This window comes from Neovison vison, chromosome 6, assembly GCF_020171115.1.
Source record: "Neovison vison isolate M4711 chromosome 6, ASM_NN_V1, whole genome shotgun sequence".
NCBI lineage: Eukaryota > Metazoa > Chordata > Mammalia > Carnivora > Mustelidae > Neogale > Neogale vison.
The window spans coordinates 45,085,691-45,107,274 of NC_058096.1; the positions used below are offsets into that span (position 1 = coordinate 45,085,691).

The window sequence follows — 21,584 nt, forward strand, 5'->3', positions numbered from 1 at the left end:
TTAGAATTCGATCTGATTTAAAGAATGTCTTATCATTTTAGCATATTTAGACATCTAATCTGTGAGCCCTCATATTCCCATTCTTAAGGAGTATGCCACAATTTAAGAGGCCTTATTTATTTTAGTACTTGAAAATTATAGCAAAAAGTATATGGAACTGTGTAAATGAAAATATAACTGTGTATATGCAATATTTCTGAAGGCTATATTATTATAATACTATCTCTGCATCTGCTTATTTTAATATTTTTAGTAAAATTCATAGTCTTTTAGATCTTATACCAATATTGAATTGATATTCTTTTTTGATTAGTCAGATTCAATTTTAAAAATCTAATTTTAGTTGCTTTCCTTATTTTGGGATAAGATGAACTTTAACATTTGATCTCTTTTATCTATTTTGGTAACCAAATCTAATTCTGACTTCTTTAAAAATTAAAGATAGAAGAAATGCTACTGACCATTGAGTATCACAAATTTAACCAAGAAAATGATGCACCATTTTATTAAGATTCTTTATGGAGTGTCTTTGAGAAGAACCACATTTCTCATTCTCTGTGTATATTTTGTTGTTTCTTCATCCCTTGGTTCAGATAACTTTTTATTCAGTGAATGTATATTATTCACGTTTCTGACCTTTCTTTCCATCAAAACATTTTCCCCCAAACCCACACATTTTTAAATAAAGATACGAATGAGCAGAATTTTTTTTTGTCACAAGAGGAAATTTTTGACATTTTAGTTAAGTCTCTTATTTTGGGAGAATTGGTTGTAATGAGCATGGTTAATACTTTTTATTAATATGAAAGGGTGTACTGTGAAGGTGTCAAAATATAATTATTCAAATAAAATTTATTGAGAATATAGTTCCATACTTCTATGTGGGAGAGTAGAGAATGCAATGTAGACCATAATAATTATATGCATTTCCTGAGAAACAAAATCACTTCTGATTAGAAAATTTTCCAAAATTAGAATAATCCTTGGTTAAGTACCTCAGAGTTTCTCCAATGGGTGAAATCCTTATAATTTTGGGTACTGATTTCATTAGTTTATAGATTTTATTATTTGCATCTTGTTTCCCTGCTTATATTCTGAATGGTTAGTTTGCCTTTAAAATGAACTATGATAGTGTTGGTTTGCCTTAAACTTAAATGTAAGAGTCAGATAAGACCTATGATCACTAGGATGAAAAACATTTAGATGGGTAATTGCATGTATCTTTATGAGATTATTGACTAACTCTTATGTTTATCAAGGGTGTTTTGCAAAATTATATCCACAGTTCCAAAGGAACTTGCTGTTTCTTCTGGAAAATACACTACGAAGTTCAAGTTAGAAGCTTATATACAAAATTTTTAGATGCAGATTGTTTTTAAGATTGCATGATAAGAGTGCTCACTTCGGCAGCACATATAAGATTGCATGATAAGATAAATTATTTCTTTGTAGAAATGTACAGTAGATACTGAAAGTGGTTAGCATCGTTACTGTCCTAGACTGAAGAAAGTAGCTATTCTATTGGAAACTGCTAATTGAAATTCAACTAGTCTTGATTAAGTGACTCTCAATAGCCAATTAAGGTAAGAAACTGCAAACAGGGTGTGTTAAATAATCTTATTATAAATCACTGAAGTATGATATTAAGAAATAAAGTACTTAATCACTATAGAAAACAGTTTATTGTTTCCAGGATACTTTAATAGAAATGAGAAACTATGATGACTGGCATGTTTTCCCAAAAAGGTTATAAAATTACCAGACTTTTTTTTTAATCTATTGAAAATTATCACTGTTACTAAACAAATAAAATACAATAACAGTCTCAATTTGTAATTTGTAATTAATATTTAGATGTGTAAATACCAACAATGCCAGTTTATATCAAGATACTTGGGATTTTTATTAAATTTGTAAAAAAAAGGATAAACAGTTTTTCTATGCAAATAAATGGCAGAGTGCTCAAAGTCCACATGTAGAAGTGAAGATAATGCAGTGATGCCTTCAGAGTGAAAGCTAAAGTGCTTAAAATGCTTATAAAGGCTCTATTTTTTTCTTTTTCTTTTCTGTCCTGTTGGGTAGTGTGTGTCCAGTGCCCATTCATACTGTTCCTATACTCCTGATTAAGGGTATTTGTACTTACTATTTCCTCTTGGCAAGGTTCTCTCTCACCTCCAAGACATCACTTGAACGTCACCACCTCAGTAAGGTGTTTTCTGGCCACCTGATTTAAAATGTCAACCCTCTTCTCCATCTCCTTGCCTTAATTTTCCCCGTTGTACTTTCAAGCATATTTTTCAGCTGACTCATTCACAGGTTTTATCATCTCTCCTCACTTGAAGTAAGCTCCAAAAAAGCAGGGTTCAGCTGGTTTGCTTCTATATTCCTGATGTCCAGTATAGTGTCTCATAAGTATTTCTTGAATAAATCTATGACATGTCAGATAGACATGCAAATATTTAATTGAATACTGCTAAATATATGTCACTTTGTGGCAAATTGGATATGGAGGCAGGTGGGTAACCACCGTATGTGTGTCATCTTTAGTCACATAGTGGATGTTATTTTACTTCATATGGTGTACCAAGAACTATTTATTTGCTTTACATATATTAAGTAAATTATGCCTGACAACAACCCTATGAAACATGTACTATTATCAGCTCCATTTTACAATTAAGGAAACAAGAGGTGAAAGTAAGTAGCCCTTGATCATACAACTAATATTTAGGAAAGCAAGGTTCACACCAGGGCAGATGGTATGTCCAGAACATACACTCTTTTTTTTTTTTTTTTTTTTCCAATTTATTTATTTTCAGAAAAACAGTATTCATTATTTTTTCACCACACCAGTGCTCCATGCAAGCCGTGCCCTCCACAATACCCACCACCTGGTACCCCAACCTCCCACCCCCCCCGCCACTTCAAACCCCTCAGATTGTTTTTCAGAGTCCATAGTCTCTCATGGTTCATCTCCCCTTCCAATTTACCCAAAAGCACATACCCTCCCCAATGTCCATAACCCTACCCCCCTTCTCCCAACCCCCCTCCCCCCAGCAACCCACAGTTTGTTTCGTGAGATTAAGAGTCACTTATGGTTTGTCTCCCTCCCTATCCCATCTTGTTTCATGGATTCTTCTCCTACCCACTTAAGCCCCCATGTTGCATCACCACTTCCTCATATCAGGGAGATCATATGATAGTTGTCTTTCTCCGCTTGACTTATTTCGCTAAGCATGATACGCTCTAGTTCCATCCATGTTGTCGCAAATGGCAAGATTTCGTTTCTTTTGATGGCTGCATAGTATTCCATTGTGTATATATACCACGTCTTCTTGATCCATTCATCTGTTGATGGACATCTAGGTTCTTTCCATAGTTTGGCTATTGTGGACATTGCTGCTATAAACATTCGGGTGCACGTGCCCCTTTGGATCACTACGTTTGTATCTTTAGGGTAAATTCCCAGTAGTGCAATTGCTGGGTCATAGGGCAGTTCTATTTTCAACATTTTGAGGAACCTCCATGCTGTTTTCCAGAGGGGTTGCACCAGCTTGCATTCCCACCAACAGTGTAGGAGGGTTCCCCTTTCTCCGCATCCTCGCCAGCATCTGTCATTTCCTGACTTGTTGATTTTAGCCATTCTGACTGGTGTGAGGTGATATCTCATTGTGGTTTTGATTTGTATTTCCCTGATGCCGAGTGATATGGAGCACTTTTTACCTTACAGGCAATACAATGGCAGAACATACACTCTTAACCAGAGGTTCATGGCTAAAATCCTGCACTGTTGCTTTGAATACTTTCATTTCTATCCTTTTTATTTAGGTTTCTTTGCTCAAACAAAATTTTGTAAGTAATCATATCTGTTTAACTCACTGTGGTTTTATAATCATTTCAATTTTTTTTCTTTTTGCAGTGGGATGCTATCACTGAAATGGATGAACACAATAGGCCCATTCATACGTACCAGGTGTGCAATGTAATGGAACCAAACCAAAACAACTGGCTTCGTACAAACTGGATCTCCCGTGATGCAGCTCAGAAAATTTATGTGGAAATGAAGTTTACATTGAGGGATTGTAACAGCATCCCATGGGTTTTGGGGACTTGCAAAGAAACATTTAATCTGTATTATGTGGAATCAGATGAGTCCCATGGAATTAAATTCAAGCCAAGCCAGTATACAAAGATTGACACAATTGCTGCTGATGAAAGTTTTACCCAGATGGATTTGGGTGATCGTATCCTGAAACTAAACACAGAAATTCGTGAGGTGGGGCCTATAGAAAGGAAAGGATTCTATCTGGCTTTTCAAGACATTGGGGCATGCATTGCCCTGGTCTCAGTCCGTGTATTCTACAAAAAGTGCCCCTTCACTGTTCGAAACTTGGCTATGTTTCCTGACACCATCCCAAGGGTCGATTCTTCTTCTTTGGTTGAAGTAAGGGGCTCTTGTGTGAAGAGTGCAGAAGAGCGTGATACTCCTAAACTATATTGTGGAGCTGATGGAGATTGGCTGGTTCCCCTTGGAAGGTGTATCTGCAGTACAGGATATGAAGAAATCGAAGGTTCTTGTCACGGTAAGAATGAAACACTCAATTTATCATGCATTTAAGTGACATTTTAAACAGGTAAATTTGTTTTACATTTATTTTCAAATAATACATTTTCAAATGCTATTATTGGCAGAATTGATTGTGGAAGAAATTATGAACTATAACATAGTTTCTTATTATTTTTCCTCCTAGAAGGGGTATATAAAAATGTATAATAAATTGTATACCATGACAAATGTTCCTCCATATTGAGGAAATGGTTAAGCCATATGAATGGCTATAATCACCTAATTTTTTAAAGTAAAACAACATCAATAGCAGGAACAAAAAACAAAAGGGATTCAAAATGGACATTTGCTCAGCTTTCATGTTTGATGACCTATAGAGAATGTGTCATTTAAAGATAGTTTGAAAACAATGATTTCTTTCATGTTTAATTGTCTAATTGAATAGTACCTAGATAAGATGAAGTTATATTTAAATAAGTAAGGAATACACATATATGTTTCAAAAACATACAGGATAGTTTATGCAGATGTTATGTGTTTGGTGATTGAATACTGACTGTGTAAGATCTTAATTTATCTTTTGCTACTATTTTTTAAAGACTTATTTATTTGAGAGAGTGAGAACACATGCATGCATGCACATGCACGCACACACACACACACACACACACTCATACACACATGTGTGGCAGGGAAGGGCAAAGGAAGAGGGAGAGACAGTTACCATCCTGGATCCTGAGATCACTACCTGAGCGGAAACTGAGAGTTGGACACTTAACAGACTGCGCCATCCAGGTGCCCCTATCTTTTGCTACTAGTAAGTACAATTTCCTGCCATATAACAAATTACTTTTTAGTTGTTATAATAGTAATTGTGTAATATCTGTCAGGAACTATTAACACAACACAATGCCAATTGGGTTTAGAACCATACCTTTCACATTGTTATGATAATAAAATACCTATAATTTTCAAGATGGAAGATTTGTTTCTTTAATGTGAATAATTTTGTGGGACTTATTAATCTAATAAATTTATACATTTATACATTTAGAAGTTCAAAAATTTTTACATAAAGATATTATACATCAATTGTGTTTGGATTTAGGACTTGTAATCAAAACACAAATATAGAAATAAAATTATGGCTTGAGAAATAGTAACACAATACAGATATTTCCTTTTTAATGGTAGATGGTTTATAAGTTTGTTTTCTGTAGTGTCATATTGAATTTACTGACTTCTTTGTTGCTGCTATATTCATGCTCTTTAAAAAGGATAAATAATAAATAAGAAAAATAAGAAAAAATATATGCATGTAAAGATCATGAAAAATACATGTGAATTTTTAAAGGTTTTATCTATTTATAAAATACTTGGGCTCTTGAATGTGGAAGCTCACTCGAGTTTCCAATGATGGTTATGTTTGGTTGTTTAAAAATACTAAAATTTGCATAGAATCTGTAGTATAATTTTTATAAAGCATGAACCAGCTTTCCTCCACTATTTAATTGTTAAAAGATCTTTCATTGACGTTTACCAATATAGATTGAATTAAAATTTTTATTCACCCGTAACAAGGATTTAGAATGGAATAGTCAGAAATTATTCTTTGATGGGGCTTTCTAAAATGTTTCTATACACTGGAAAATAAACTAAAGAAATATTAGCATAATCAATAGGATAAAGAGGATAACAAGAGCTGAGGATAAAACATTACACAATGCTAACCATGTAGTTTTGCCACATTTGAAATTAGGTCGATACTGGACAATCATTGATAAAAGTATGGCTAAAGAATTTAAAATAAGCAAAGAATAATTCTTAGGACTTGTGTGATTAGCTTTTTTTTTAATATTTTATTTATTTATTTGACAGACAGAGATGACAAGTAGGCAGAGAGGCAGAGAGAGTGAAGGGGAAGCAGGCTTCTTGCTAAGCAGAGAGCCTGATGCGGGGCTCTATCCCAGGACCCTGAGATCATGACCCGAGCCGAAGGCAGAGGCTTAACCCACTGAGCCACCCAGGCGCCCCTGTGATTAGCTTTTATTAAATATTTGTATTTTTATGTCATTTATCATAGAATAAGAGGTAGTGACTATTACTGATGGCTAGAGGTTTTTTCTTAATATGTTTACTCTGTGAATTTCATTCTTATTTATATGCCTTAAAAATTCTTTCATTTGTTGGGTAAAGATGATTTTGGACAAATGATAATCATTATCAGACTGTGTAGAGCTACTGGTAGAGTCATCTGTCTTCATGGCTTGTTATCTTTTTAAAATTTATTTGATTATAGAAACATGAAAGAGTGGGTACAGTATAAATGTTCATCATCTCCTTATAGTGGATGGCAGAAATTGAAAGAATTAAGCTTGAATTCTAAATCCATGGCTTATTAGCTTTGAAATCACAGTTTCCTTATCCATAAATAAAGTAGTGGTTCTAATCAACTCATGATAAAGTATATGGAGAACTAATAAAAGCACTCGCATCTGCTTGGTTCCAATTTAATACAACAAGTTGCTATTTACAAAATGCAGGGGAAGCTGGAGGAGATGTAGAGACCTCATTTTTAGAAAGAGGTATCTTGCACTACCACTACTTGCCCTACCAGTCGTCATTTGAGAATACTTATTTAAGTGTCTGTTTTTGATGTTTTGCATTGCTTCTTTATTTCCTTTTGATAATTTTTATCAGATTCTATTGCCATCTGTCAACAACTTATTTCACAACAAAATATTTGAATTACATGTAAGCTCAATGGCCAATTAATTAGAACTTACATGAATAAAATCATAGCTCAAATAGTATATGGTCACAGATGTAATGTGAGGTGTGTGTGTGTGTGTGTGTGTGTGTGTGTGTGTATGTGTATGTGTAATTGGAGAAGGAAAAACAGCACCTCTGTATCATTCCTGTGGTCTGTTTTGTTAGAACACCTAATTTATTTGAGCTATTTATATTTCTGAGTAACTACTTATCTGTTAAACATTTTGGTAAGTGGTATGTTTTAGTTTTCTATTGTTACTGAGATAAAAGAACCCAAAATTTACTAGCTTAAAACCACCCTATTTTATTATTTCTCAGGACTCAACTGGGTAGTTCTTTTCTTTTAGGGTAAGCAAAGATCACTAATGCAGCTGAATCCATCTGTGAGGCTGATCAGAGCTAGAATGTCTATGATGACCACTCCTCTTCCAGAGTTTCATTGTCTCTGGTGTCTCATCATTTAAGAATCTAGTCTAAGATATTTTACAGTACCATGGCTGCCTTAAGAGGGAGTTTTTCACATGGCCAAATAAATAGTGACTATATGAGGGGGGATACTCTTCAAGTGGGTGAATACTAAGAAGTATGTTTATAGAGAGCTGCCAGTGTGACAGTATACCACAGTCCACTCTGGATTCTCTTAATTAATGCCCCTCCTTCATGCACAAAACCCCATGTCCTCCCAAACATTTATTCCATTATGGGATCATGTTTCAACAGAAGAGCATCATTAAAAATCAGGTCCAGATGTAAATGAAGCTTCATAGTTCAAGTTCCTCTTGACCTGGACAACTAAGAACTAAAAAGATAAGTTATTGTTCCACACACACAGTGTACATGGGATAGGGACAGGATAATTGTGAAAGATTCTCCCATTCCTAAGAGCTGGGAACACAGCAATCACTGGTCCACTGTGATTCTGAAATCCAGCTGAAAGTTGTCTGGATCTCTTATCATGAAGGCAGGGAATGTTCTGTAATTGAATCCCAGTTCTACTCCCTGGGATTGGTTCTCTGAGGTTCTTCATTTCCTTCTGTGGTTCTTGGGTTTGGTTCTCTGAGTCATCCCATTCCTTCCTTCCTCTCTCTCTTCCTTCCCTTCTATTTATTTATTTTCATCCTCCTTATTTACAGGAACTGTTTGTATGTGTGTTTCACCAGGGCTGTCAGATAAAGGAGGAGTATTTTAAAAACGTGTGTAATTAAGAGTAAGAAATTTATTGATAGCAATGATCATAAGTCACTGAGAACCAAGAGCTACTTAGTACTTAAAGGCAGACACTATTGGTATACCTACAGAGTGCTCTGTTTATTCTCATTTCTGTGAAATAGGAATGTTTTCTTCAGGAGGCTTGCAGTAGATCTGGTTGCTTTAGATCTGGAAAGCCCTAAGAAATGTCTTTATCCTGGGCACTTGGGTGGCTCAGTTGGTTAGACTTCTGCCTTTTGCTTAGGTCATGATCCCAGGGTCCTGGGATGGAGCCCTGCATTGGGCTCCCTGCTCAGCAGGAGGCCTGCTTCTCCTTCCCTCTCTGTCACTGCTCCTGCTTATGCTCTCTTACTTGTTCTTTCTCTCTCAAATGAATAAACAAAATCTTTAAAAAGATATCTTTACCCACATTTTATAAATCAGGATGCTAAATTACTGAGAACAGAATTTTATTACTCAGAGCCACTCAGTAATTGATATTAGACCAAGAACGAAAGCCTAAATATTTTTTCTTTGTGTTTTCTCTCCCTATTTCCATTTTTTCCCCTGTTCCTCAATTTTCTCTTTTTGTTTCTCTTTCATTTCCTCATTCCAGGCATCCATACTCTTATCTTGAACATTTAACTTTTCCTGCCTATTCACCAGTTTAGCGGAGCCCTAAGTTATTAATCATTCATTAGGTTCTTTTGTCCATGGTTTTTTTTTTAGAATTTGATGTGAACACAATTAGAACAGTATCTGCACATCTATTCTGAAATTCAGGCTACTGAGAATAATGGAAAAATATATGGACTTACCTGGAACTTTGATGTAGAATATGAAAAATATGAGGCTTTAGGAATTTTGATAATTTACTTTAAATGGATTTGAGAACTCTTGATCTGCTATGTAAGGAAAACAAAATAAGCTGGTTTAAATAGAATTTATCTATATTTACTCATACTATCAATTTGTTATGAGTAATTTGTATTTCTTTGTATATCAATAATTTATCATTATATTTTATTCTAAAAGTTGTACTACTGAGTCTTAGAACATGTGATTCATTTCTCTATAATGTTGTAAAGGCATATCTAAATACAAATTCTAGAAACCTAAAGGATGAGGTTCTCTTATCCTTGCTATCAGTCAGCTTTAAATAGACATAAATAGTACATTAAACAGATATGCTAAAATTTAAAACCAAACACTAATTTAGTTTATTCTATTATATATAATAAGCATTTTTTTTTATTCTTGGCTCAAATCTCAATTTATTTCTCATAACTATTTTAATTTTATCTCATAGGTTTATAATTAAAATTATCTTATTTAGGCATATTGATGTTACAGATTTTATTGTTTTAATATCTTAATTTATTCCATGAAGGGTCTGAATTTAAAAAATTTTGATTCATAAAGCATTAATTTACATCAAATAGTATTTTACTGTATATATCTAAGAATACTTTAACACTATGGAAGAAAAAATTGGAAACAACATGATAAATTGAATGCAATTTTTGTTCAGTTGAGAATTTTGAAGTGATGTGAATTTCTAATAAATTCCTCTTGGTTATTAATTTAAAATAAATCTCATTAAGACAAAGTGGCACTTGTACTCAGAGGTAACAGAGTTTGGGTTTTTATACCTGCTGGGAATATATATACACACATATATACATATGTACTGCAAGGATATGTTCTTCAAGCCTTTAAGGATCACATGATATAATTTAACAAAATAACACTTGACTGTGGAAAAATAAAAGTTTTAAAATATTGAGGATTTTTAAAAAACTCTTCCTCTTTCTTAGATATATGCTTTTATTTATTTATTTTTCTCTAATGCTGCTTTAAATTCAGGAGGAAAGGATGGTGGCAGTTCTCAAACCGTTGCATTATTGTTCACAGATGTGAATGAGATGTACAGAGCCTTTGGTGACATAGCTATTGATTTGAGCTCCTGAAGAGTGTTGTTATTAAGGCTTCATGGCTCTGTCCTCTGCTGCAGTTCAGAAACATTTGTGCTCTGTGTTTATGGTCTTCTGTCTAATCATGTTATCAGAGATGATTGTGGAAGCAGAAAGCATAAAGAAATTTTGAGACACCAAGATTTGCTGGCATTAAATAAAGGGGTTTGAGGATATGATGGAAAGCTAAAAGGTGAGATTGGGATCAGAATAAAAGGGCATACTTACGGGCCCAAATAGTATTTTCACTTTCTAAAGGTTCTCAAAACTAAATATAAACTCTTACAATGTAACCTTCAATTCCAAATAAAGCTGCTTTTTCGTGAAGCACTTCCCGACTTTCATCCAGGTTGAGAAGAATATGAAATCAAGAGGCTCCAAGGAGTCTAAAAATAGAAGGTATTATTTCCAAGAAAGAGTAAAGTTAAATAATTATATTTTGTTCTTCATCACAATTTTAAAAATAGGTTAACCGGCTTGAAACGATCTTTTTTGGTACATTATTTTAACCAAATTTTAACTTCAATTTTAGTATCTATTTTACTCTCTCCTGTCTTGAATGCTACAACTTGTATTTCTATAGAGGCTGTCCTTAATTAAGAAAAATACTTTCTTAACACAAATATTTCAAAAAGAAGATAAATTTATTTAGCATCTCTTTTCACTTTTTAAATGTGGTATGCCATGCCACCCATTGAAATTGCTACCAGTTTTGAAACTTAGTTCTACTTTTTAAAGAAACAAAATTAAGAGATTTATAAAGTCAACACTTAGATACATCAAGATATATTAAGTTTTTATGCTTACTATTTTTTCTATGTTATCTCTTGTTACCTGGGTTTACCATGCTATTTGCTGAAGTATATTTGTTGATAGATCTTTTGATAAGGTACTGTAAGTATTTAAACTCTTTATTTAGTGGATATCTAAAAATATCTTTATTTAAACCTCCTTTTTCAAAGATTGTTTATTTGGGTATGGAAGACTAGGTAGTTGTTATTTTTCCCTCAACATTCTGAAAATATTATTTCCCCGACCATGGGAATCTACTAAAACTATAGTTTCTAATGTTCTTCTAATTTTCATTACTTGTGAGATTATAGGTTTCATACGTTTGGTCTTCAGTTACATTATGATGTAACTGGTATGCCTTTATTTTTTTTTTTTGCATTTTTTTAAACTAAGAAAGCCTGCGTATGTGTTACATTTTTCTCTATTTCTAGAATACCTATTATATATTTGTTAGAGACTTGGAATACTATCCTCTTTGTCTCTGATTTTTTTAAATACTTTAACATTAGCTCTAATGTCCAGCTTATGAATTTTCACTCTGACTACATATAGTTAAGTTTACCTCATCTATTGAATTATTTTTATCTTAACTGTTTTTTGCTATTCTTTTTTTTTTTTTTTTCATTTCCTGCTTTTAAAAAAAGAATTCTGCCTGGTGTATTTTATGATTTTTCTCTTTTATAGATGTTATTTTATGCTCTATGGCTCTTAATCACACTATAATTAATTTTTAAATCAATCTGGTCTAAATTAGTTTCCTGATCTTATGCATTGGCTGTGTTTTTAAGCATTAGGGTCAATTGTGTACGTACTTTGGAATTGTTACTTACAGTCTGACTTGTTTTCTGTTTCTGTATCTTTTATTTTTTAATTTGGAAGTTTTGTAGTTGCATTAATTCTGCTCCCTGAGGCCTTATTATAGAGCAAACTTAAGAGCATTAATAAATTTACCAAAGAATTCATGTTGTTATTCCTTGTTGATAATGATTCAGGGATCCAGGCTTCTTGCATTTAGTAGACCAACCATCTCTTCAGAGTTGTTATCTATGTTATCTGTGTTACTTGCATCCAGCTCAGAAATTGTAAAAGGAGATTAGAGAAGGCACATGTGCTTTTTAACCAGCTCTTATATGAAGAGAAACATTATTTTTTTTCACACATACCAACAGTAAGAACTAGTTATATGGTCACAATCAGCTGCAAATAGGGGTAAGATGTTAAGTGCTGTCCCTGGTTCAGTAGTAGTCACTTTCCAACAATGATTCTCTGTCATGGAAGAGGAAGCCCCAATTTTTGTAGATAATTAGTGATCTCTCTAATAGTCTGCCATTGCACCCACAAAACATGTGTGCCCATCCTCATATATCTAGTGATACATATTTTTCTCCATCAGGTTCAAATAGGTGTTCTTGTTGACTGGTGAGGCACAGATTGAATGAAAATCCACCTACCCTAACCTAAAATATACAGTATTTGAAATAAATAGAAAACTCCCCTTAAGAAATAAACAGCCATAGCAATAATGGGCAGGCATTGTGCACAACCTCGGAACAGATATGACACTAAATTCACTAAGACACTTACCCATTGTTCTGGATGTCCATTGACTCCACTATCTGTGAGCTTCTTTATCATCCTGACAACTCCTGAAGTAGTTATTGGTGGCTGAACAGCTCTCATACTTTTATGATGATCTGTTTTCAGAGCTTGAGGACCATTTTATAGCTATAGGCTCCGATTTAGACCAGACTCATGATTTGGTTGCAATAAAATTTCCTAAAACACAAAGTAGCTTTTTAATCTGTCAATTCCATGTGCCATAACTACACACAGAAGTCCACACCCAAAGTCCTTTCTTTGAGTTAGTTTTCAAGTGTGTCTTATCTATTAATGTATCTATTTGCTACTTTATTCATGCGCTTGTGTCTTATCTATTAATGTATCTGTTTGCTACTTTATTCATGCGCTTCTCTCAACTTAATCGCAACTTAATTGACGTCATTATAAAATAGGGGTGGATAGATCTTAGACACAGAGCTGACTCTCTTGGTTTAACTAGGACGTCTCAATCTATTTTTGGTACTCAAGATGTTCTTTTCTTAGTTTTGTCTCCATTCTAAGAGGCAAGAATCATCTTTTTATAATCCTGAAAACCCAATGTTCTATACTCTTCTATTCTTTCTTTTTTTTTTAAGTTTTCAACCCAGCTAGTAGTCCTTGAGCTCATCTATTCCTGGAAATAGCTTGTTAGATGCATCACGTTTTAGTCAACACAAAGAAATTAGCACTTGACCTGCTTTCCAAGTTATTGCAGATATAATTTTACCAAGACAGGACTGTATAATATAGGTTTCTATCAGGCTAATTTCATATTACAGTTTTACATATCATTTGGCTTCTGACTGTTAAGCTAATACTACATGTTTTAGGTTTTTGTTTTGGGTATATCCCAATTGAAGAAGATACATATTTTTAAGAGAATATATATGTATATTTAAAAGCTGAAAAGACAAAATTCCAAATTATGGAACCTTAACATGTAGCTTATTTTTCATTTATATTAGAATCTGAAGTGTTCCTGGTTGTTGAATGCTTTGTAGAATTCTATGGTTTCCACTTGTTGCTTCGTTATTACAAATGGCTTTATAGTTATCTGTATCCAATGAGTGGAAGAAGGAGAACATATAGAGTGAATACCTTTTTCTTAAAAGTTTTGGCATAGAAGTGACATAATTTTACCCACATTTGCCACACTTGTAAAAATTATATATTCTATAGAGTAAAAGCTTTTTAGTGTGAGATTTACTATTAAGCTATAATGTCCAGTACATATAATCAGGAATTTTTTTATCAACAGATAAGCAGTATGTAAGCTATGTAACAGGGTTACATCAAACCAAATAAAAAATAAGCTAATCATATGAAATTAAACATTATAAGAGAAGTTACTCTGGGGTGGCTCAGTTGGTTAAGTATCTGCCTTGGGCTCAGGTCTTGATCTCAGGTCCTTGGATCAAGTCCGCATGGGCTCCCTGTTCACCAAGGAGCCTACTTCTCCCTCTCCCTCTGCCCCTCCCCACTGCTTGTGCTCCTGCACACTCTCTCTCAAATAAATAAATAAATTCTTAAAAAAAAAAAAAGAAAAGAAAACAGAAAATTACTTGCATACATCCAAGCCCCCTTTTTTTTTTTCATGGAAAAAAATAGGATTCAACTATTTTAAAGAAGGGTGATTATTTATACATAGCATCCACAAATAGCAGCAGAGAACATTCAGGATAAACCTCCCAGTGAAATTTATGTAGTAGTACATTGAAGACATAATGACAGAATTTTACCAGAGAAGAGAAAGCTCACTTTTCATTTTATACAAATACAATATAATAACAAAATATTGTATTTATTAAATCTGTATATAATTCATATTAAATCATATTCCAAGCATCATAAGAACTATAAATAGTAAAATTATAATGCCATACATCTTAAAATTTGAGAATAATTTTATGTTATAAATTTTTTCATTATATATTCATAGCTGGCATTGGAACTATAGAGGTATGATTGACTGCATTCTCCATATGAACAAAAGTGTAGTAATTTGCATTTTCAGATATTTACATATTTAAGCTCTAGGGAAGTAGATTTCAAAGGACAACATAATTCTAAGAAAAACAAGCATCAAAGGAAAAACCTGATACAGAAAAAAAGAATGGGTGAAACAAAGTAGAAGAAAATGTTATCTGCTATAAATACATCTAATATGTTTACTTTGGTTTAAGATAACTTGTGATCCTTTGTGAGAAAAGCATTCTTGATTTCATTTATAATAATAGTTACTAAAGTTATCTAGGAGTTAGTTATAAATTCAAATACACACTGTGATGACATTAGGGGACATCCTTAATATTTTTGAGTCCTTTGAAATGTCTTAGAATTGGTGTTCTAAGTGGAAATAATTACTTCTGGTGGAAATAATGTCTTAGAACTGGTGTTCTCAATTATGTACATAGCCTTGAAGAAGTAATTCTTTTATTTTACTTTTTTTCCTTTTTTACATATAACACTATATAGTAGAAAAACAAAGTAATAGATATAGCTTCCCATCATGATTCGGTATGAACAATAAACTTTGATAACCAGTTATTATTTTCAGTCTGAGCTTGAGACAAACTATCTGTTTTCAGAATGAGTTCCAATAGATAAGGAATATAGTACTTAGTCTCAGTTTTACAGGGAACTGTAGAGTGATGATAAATTTAAAAGGATGAAGATTTCCAGTTGCCAGTTGCTATATACAAGGACTATCACCGTATAAAGAAGCATGCAGTACCAAAATTGATGGGAACTCTGGGAGTATAAAAACAAGCTCTGCTTTATCTTCAACAGTGGACAAGGAGAAAGCAAGATTTATTCCTATTATCTGACAGCATCAAAAGTGACTGCTATAAAAAGTCATGAAAACCTCTTGAAAGATTCAGAGTGTTTCTTTGGACAGAGATAAACAAACATTGTTTTGGAGAGAATTCTTTAAATAGAATCACTGTATTTTTTTTGTCTTTTTATTAAGATGACTAATAACTTAATATCTTTGTTTTATTTCTATTCCTGTTTTAAAGGTTAGCTACAATTCAGGTTGGGTTATTTTTAATCATACCACAGTGAAAAAGCTTATAGTATTTAGCTCTATGTTAACCAATTAAATATTTTTAGTAAAATTAATTATAAATATTTTAATCGGTAAAACTTTGAAATGGCAATGACTTTGGATTATGTGAGAGCTTTCCTAGAGATTTTTTGTTAATTTACTAATTGCGTTATGACCAAGAGACCATACTCTTCTTAAAGTTTAATTATATGTGGCTATATTTATAAGTAATTACAGATTGCTTAATGTGAACAAATTTGTTATGCATATGAAATACTGTATTTAATTGTGTACTTTCCAAAAGTATTCTGTAAATAGCATACATTAATTAGGTAATATTTTTATTCATGATGGTTGCTAAATTTTTTAAAAGTTCTTTGGCTTCTATGGAGGTAACTGTAAAATTTCTTTATAAACCTATTTATGAGATATAATAATATAGCTCCGTAGAAGACCCACCTTTGATTCAATAATGTTATATAGTCTTGATGCATTATTACTTTAATGTTGAGTTATACATTCTTCTTAAATTTTTAAAACATTGGCAAAAGGATATTCTGTCTAATGCAATGAAGTACAAATGTGTTTTGACTGAGGTAAAGAACAGAACAATTCTTGGATGAGAAACTGTGTTCCTGGATGAGAAACTTAAATATTTGGAAGGTATAAATGTTAATTTAGAATTATTAACAAACCACGTTCAGAATTCTTATTGTTTTAGTCACTTTGAACTCATAGAAAGAGTTATAAATTTTATATGAAATAATAAATGGAATGACACATGGTTTATTTGAAAAGAACAGTAAAGGTGAGCAAGAACCCTGGCAGATATTAAAATCTATTCAAGGGAAGTATTAATGGGGAAAATAGATGGGCTATTTAATACAATGGTTCTTACTTATAGGGGTTGAGATTGGGGAGTGTAGAGCAATAATGATTTAGGTGTAGGGCACACACTACTACTTCTTTTTTTTTTTCAATTTATTTATTTTCAGAAAAACATTATTCATTATTTTTTCACCACACCCAGTGCTCCATGCAAGCCGTGTCCTCTATAATACCCACCACCTGGTACCCCAACCTCCCACCCTCCCGCCACTTCAAACCCCTCAGACTGTTTTTCAGAGTCCATAGTCTCTCATGGTTCACCTCCTCTTCCAATTTACCCAAATTCCCTACTCCTCTCTAACGCCCCTTGTCCTCCATGCTATTAGTTATGCTCCACAAATAAGTGAAACCATATGATAATTGACTCTCTCTGCTTGACTTATTTCACTCAGCATAATCTCTTCCAGTCCCGTCCATGTTGCTACAAAAGTTGGGTATTCATCCTTTCTGATGGAGGCATAATACTCCATAGACACACTACTACTTCTTACTAATTCCTGGAATAGTTACCTTAACTGTTGAGGTAATCTATCTTTAGAATGTGCATAATTAATCTCCACTGTACCTTAGTTTAGGAAATCTATAGGAATAGCAGTCCCACAGAGAATTTCTTGTTGCAATAAAATGAAACCTAAGGCAAAGTTACAACTAGAAGATGCTAATTTGTAAGATACAAATTAGGATTTTCATAGAAATTCACAATTATGATGAAACAGTGATTTTTGAAGGATTTTTAAAAAGGTGAAGAGAAACATTACTAAAGTATGAAAGGATGAGACTTTACAGCCAAAATTGTTTTTTTTCATTTGTTTTTTAAGAAGGATCATCTAGGTATTAAACATGAAATTTGGTCAATCAAAGGAAAATCTTAGATTATTTTGATATTGTTAAAGAAAAAATATCAGACACTTATTAAGTAACTATAAGGCAGACTTTATTAAGGGGGGGGCTACTACAAAGGAGTTTTGCAGTAGAGGAGAGGAATTGAGCTCAATTACAAATTAAACAAAGAAAAGTGGAACTTTATAGCCAAGGAATAGTGTTGGGGGTCAGTGGATGGAAAATTACTAAGAGGAAATATCCGAGGTAAAGGATAATTTCAGCTGAACTGATATGTAGGATTCTTGCTAATGCAAACTAGTGTGATGAGGTATCATATGGAGATAAGGAAATGGCCAAATATTGAAGTTAAAGAATTCTCTCTAAAGTTAAGACTTCTTGCTAAAACTAGACTGTGTGAACAGAAAGAAAGCCCATAGTTGGGTCTAATTAAGCAGAGGTCTTAAAGGAGCCTGACTAAAAGTCTGGTCAACTGAGACTCTGACAGTATCATGCAATACCCTGTAGCAGGAGTTGGCAAACTATAGCCTGCTTGCCATCCCAATCCATTTTTGTAAATAAAGTTTTTTGGAGAACAGCCAAGACTGTTCATTTATATTGTCTGTCACTGCTTTTAAGTTGTAAGAACAGAGTTAAGTAGTTTATGGCCCATAAACCTAAAATATTTTTTGTTTTACAGATAATGTTTGCAAAACTCTTTCCTATAGGCAGATTAGTGTATCCCTGAGAAATATAAATAAATTTATCAAACTTGTTCTTTTTGTTACAAAAACCCAAGTTCATCTGCCCTTCATTTGAAGGGCCAATTCTTAGGAAAAGGATTTTGACTGAAAAGGAATATGAGTTTTATTCAGGAGGCTGGCCACCTGGGGAGAGGGCCAAAGGCCAACTACAGAAGTTTCTTCCTTGCAGAGGGGTTTTTTAAAAGGAGTTTAGAGTAGTTAATCAATGAAGGGAGTACAGCAGTCTATAACATATCTTGATTATGTACTGACTCAGTTGTGCCAGCTACAGACTTGCTTGGAGGTTTGCAAGGGGGTCTGTTTTCCTTAGTGCCTGGGGGTTGTGCAGAGGTGCTCTGCTCTTTCTAAGAAAGAATGCATGATCTGTAGATACACACACAAAAAGGGTTAGTTTATCAATCACTCAGGCTAAGGGTGCTTGCTAAAGCTAAAGATGACTAGGTTGGCCGGAGCAGCAGAGGCTGCTTCATTTTGAGCCAATTATTAGGATACAATATTTTTACAATTAAACATAGACTAAAACCTCTAGTGGAACTGTTTTCCTCCAACGCTAGCCATCTTTTTATTCAGAGTCATTTATTGTAGCATTTATACCAAGGAATATAATTTCAAAAACATTCATAGGGGTTTCATATTGATCTATTTTAGGAAACAGTTAGATTTTTATTAAAATCCAGAAATAGCTGAGAGATAAGATCAGCTAGTAAAAAATGTAGTGTGTGTGTGTGTGTGTGTTCATTAAAAGAGTATTGTTTTTAAGCCCTTTCTCAAGAACTCTATTTGATACTAGTTTGTTAATCTCACTCAGCAATATCTTGACTAGATGCCATACTAGACACTCAAAATGCATTTGTTAAAAATTAGTGAGTTGATAGTTTATATGCTCTGTGCAAAATAATCTTTGGGGCACCTGGGTGGCTTAATCGGTTAAGTGTCTGCCTTTGGTCCATGTCATAATCCCAGGGTCCTGGGACTGAGCGCTGCAATGGGCTGCCAGCTCAGCAGGGAGCCTGTTTCCCCTCTCTCTGTCTGCCTCTCTGCCTACTTGTGATCTCTCTCTTTCTGTCAAATAAATAAATAAAATCTTTTTAAAAATGATTGTCTTTTACTTAGAAATTATAAGAAAACAGATTTTATGTGAACCATAAGACTCAATTTCCAGTAGATCCCCATTTTTTTCTCCCTACTTTCAGGTTTTATTGAACTTTCAGCAATGTTGGATATGTGTTTATTAATGTAGGCCATAACTTTAACATTTATTGCATACCTATTACATCCTGGGAGCTGTGAATTGCTGTGAATTACTGAGATCTCTGCCGCTCAATACATGCAGACCTTGCCATACAACACTGTTTAAATAATTGAGCTGTTGCTTTCACACTTACCTAGAGCCCACAATTTTATATATTTGCTTGTTATGTTATAAAATATATTTAGAATGAGTATTTTAAAAATCTTCCCCAGTTTTTGAGAATTCTGAAGTGTCTCTTTACAAAGATAAAATAAAAATACTAATATATGCAATAATACTAAGATATGCAATAAATTACACCAGCTAAAGGTGTAATAAAAACCTTTGTTTTCATTTGAAATAATAGTTTTCAATAACAAAGCAGGTTGTGCAATGCTCTATGTATGCATATGCGTTTTTTGGAATATATATCTTTAATAGTGCCCCTTTGCAAATTTATTATTACTGTATTTTGTCATTCATTTATTTTTATGTTTCTCTTTTTTGCTGTCTACTCCCTACCCATCTCTTTTATTTATGTCTTTGAAGAAATCAACATCAGTTGCCTAATGAATAATTTATCATTATGTTCATTTATATTTGAAATTTTTTATACTGTGTACCTAATTAAACTTTTCTATAGAATTTTGATTACATTTATGTCATTCTTATTCTTGTCTTTTAATATAGTTAGGTATAGATAGATATTCTAGTCATTCATTATAATTCATCATGACTAAGGGTTTGGAAAAATCATTTGGCATTTAATCTTAAAATATATTTTCTGTATTTCACGGTGAGCATTATCCTCTCATTTCTGAGGAATCTCTACCTTGTGCTATTCACTGTTTGAATAGTCTTGCTCTTCAAATAGAAGAGCTCTTCCCTTCCTTTCTTTCTCCCTTCCTTCCTTCTTCTCTCCCCCACCTATCTCCCTTCTTTTAATAATGTCCTTGAATAAATAAATGAAAACTTGGTTGGAAGAAATGGAGAAACAATTGTTTAATACATCACTTTCTCTTAAGACTCTTTTTTTTTTTTGTACATATACCTGGCCTTCTTAAAAAGGGACTGTGATCTTTGAACTATAGTATTAGTGCTACTTACACAATTTAATGGTCTGACTGCTAAATGGAAAACATACCGTGCAATTCTTATGCCTATTAATGAAACCCTGAAGAGAATCTAGCATTGCATCTAAAATGTATCTATAAGTGAACATTACTTCAAAGGCATGATCAAAGTATGTAAGGATTCCTAAAGGAGATAGCAAATGCATTTTTGAGAAAATTCCTCTCAATGTGATAACAATGAATGTTTATTTATGTACTGTTTGGTGCCATGGGGTAGTAGTATTTCATGGAAAATGTCTTAATTTTGCCATGACAATTTGACTGAAATTGTCAAATTTGACTGAAATGGTTTGGCCATATGGCCAGAGTTTCAAAGTCTGTCTTACATATATATTTATAAATATGATTAAATTATTAATTTTAATTAAAATGATGCCTAGTTCATTAGTAGATCTAATGAAGCCTCCAAGGATAAGTAAATCAAAATAGAAGATTATTGACAGAAGTTTTATTATTGCAGAAAAAAAGTAATTACCAAATCATTGGCATTGTTATTTACATTCACTCCTTTTTATGGAAAATTTTAGTTAAAGTTAGGAGATAAAAAAGAAAATATCATAAAACATCAAAAGCATTGCAGGAGAAAGGCTTACTAATTATGAAGTCTCACATTGTAAGAAAAGCAAGGCTGATGCTTTTTAAATGGGAAAAATTAGTGCAAAGATTAAAAACTCAAAATAATTTTTTCCAGCTCTGTCCCTAAAGAAGTTCTAAAAAATATCAGTGGAACTACTTCTGAGAAACATTACGTATATCTGTATCCTTTCCCAAAATATCTGGAGGGCTTGGACTAGAGCTAATTTTATTTC

General features: G+C 33.1%; 1 protein-coding gene across 3 annotated transcripts in view; it reads left to right on the forward strand.

Annotated features, from left to right (window-relative positions):
* Positions 1-21,584, forward strand: part of EPHA6 (EPH receptor A6) — an 871,253-nt gene that overhangs the window by 169,419 nt on the left and 680,250 nt on the right. For all 3 annotated transcript variants that reach the window (XM_044251185.1, XM_044251182.1, XM_044251184.1), the window contains exon 3: positions 3,920-4,583. In XM_044251185.1, coding sequence (XP_044107120.1) covers positions 3,920-4,583 — 664 coding nt within the window. The remainder of the gene's footprint in view (positions 1-3,919; positions 4,584-21,584) is intronic.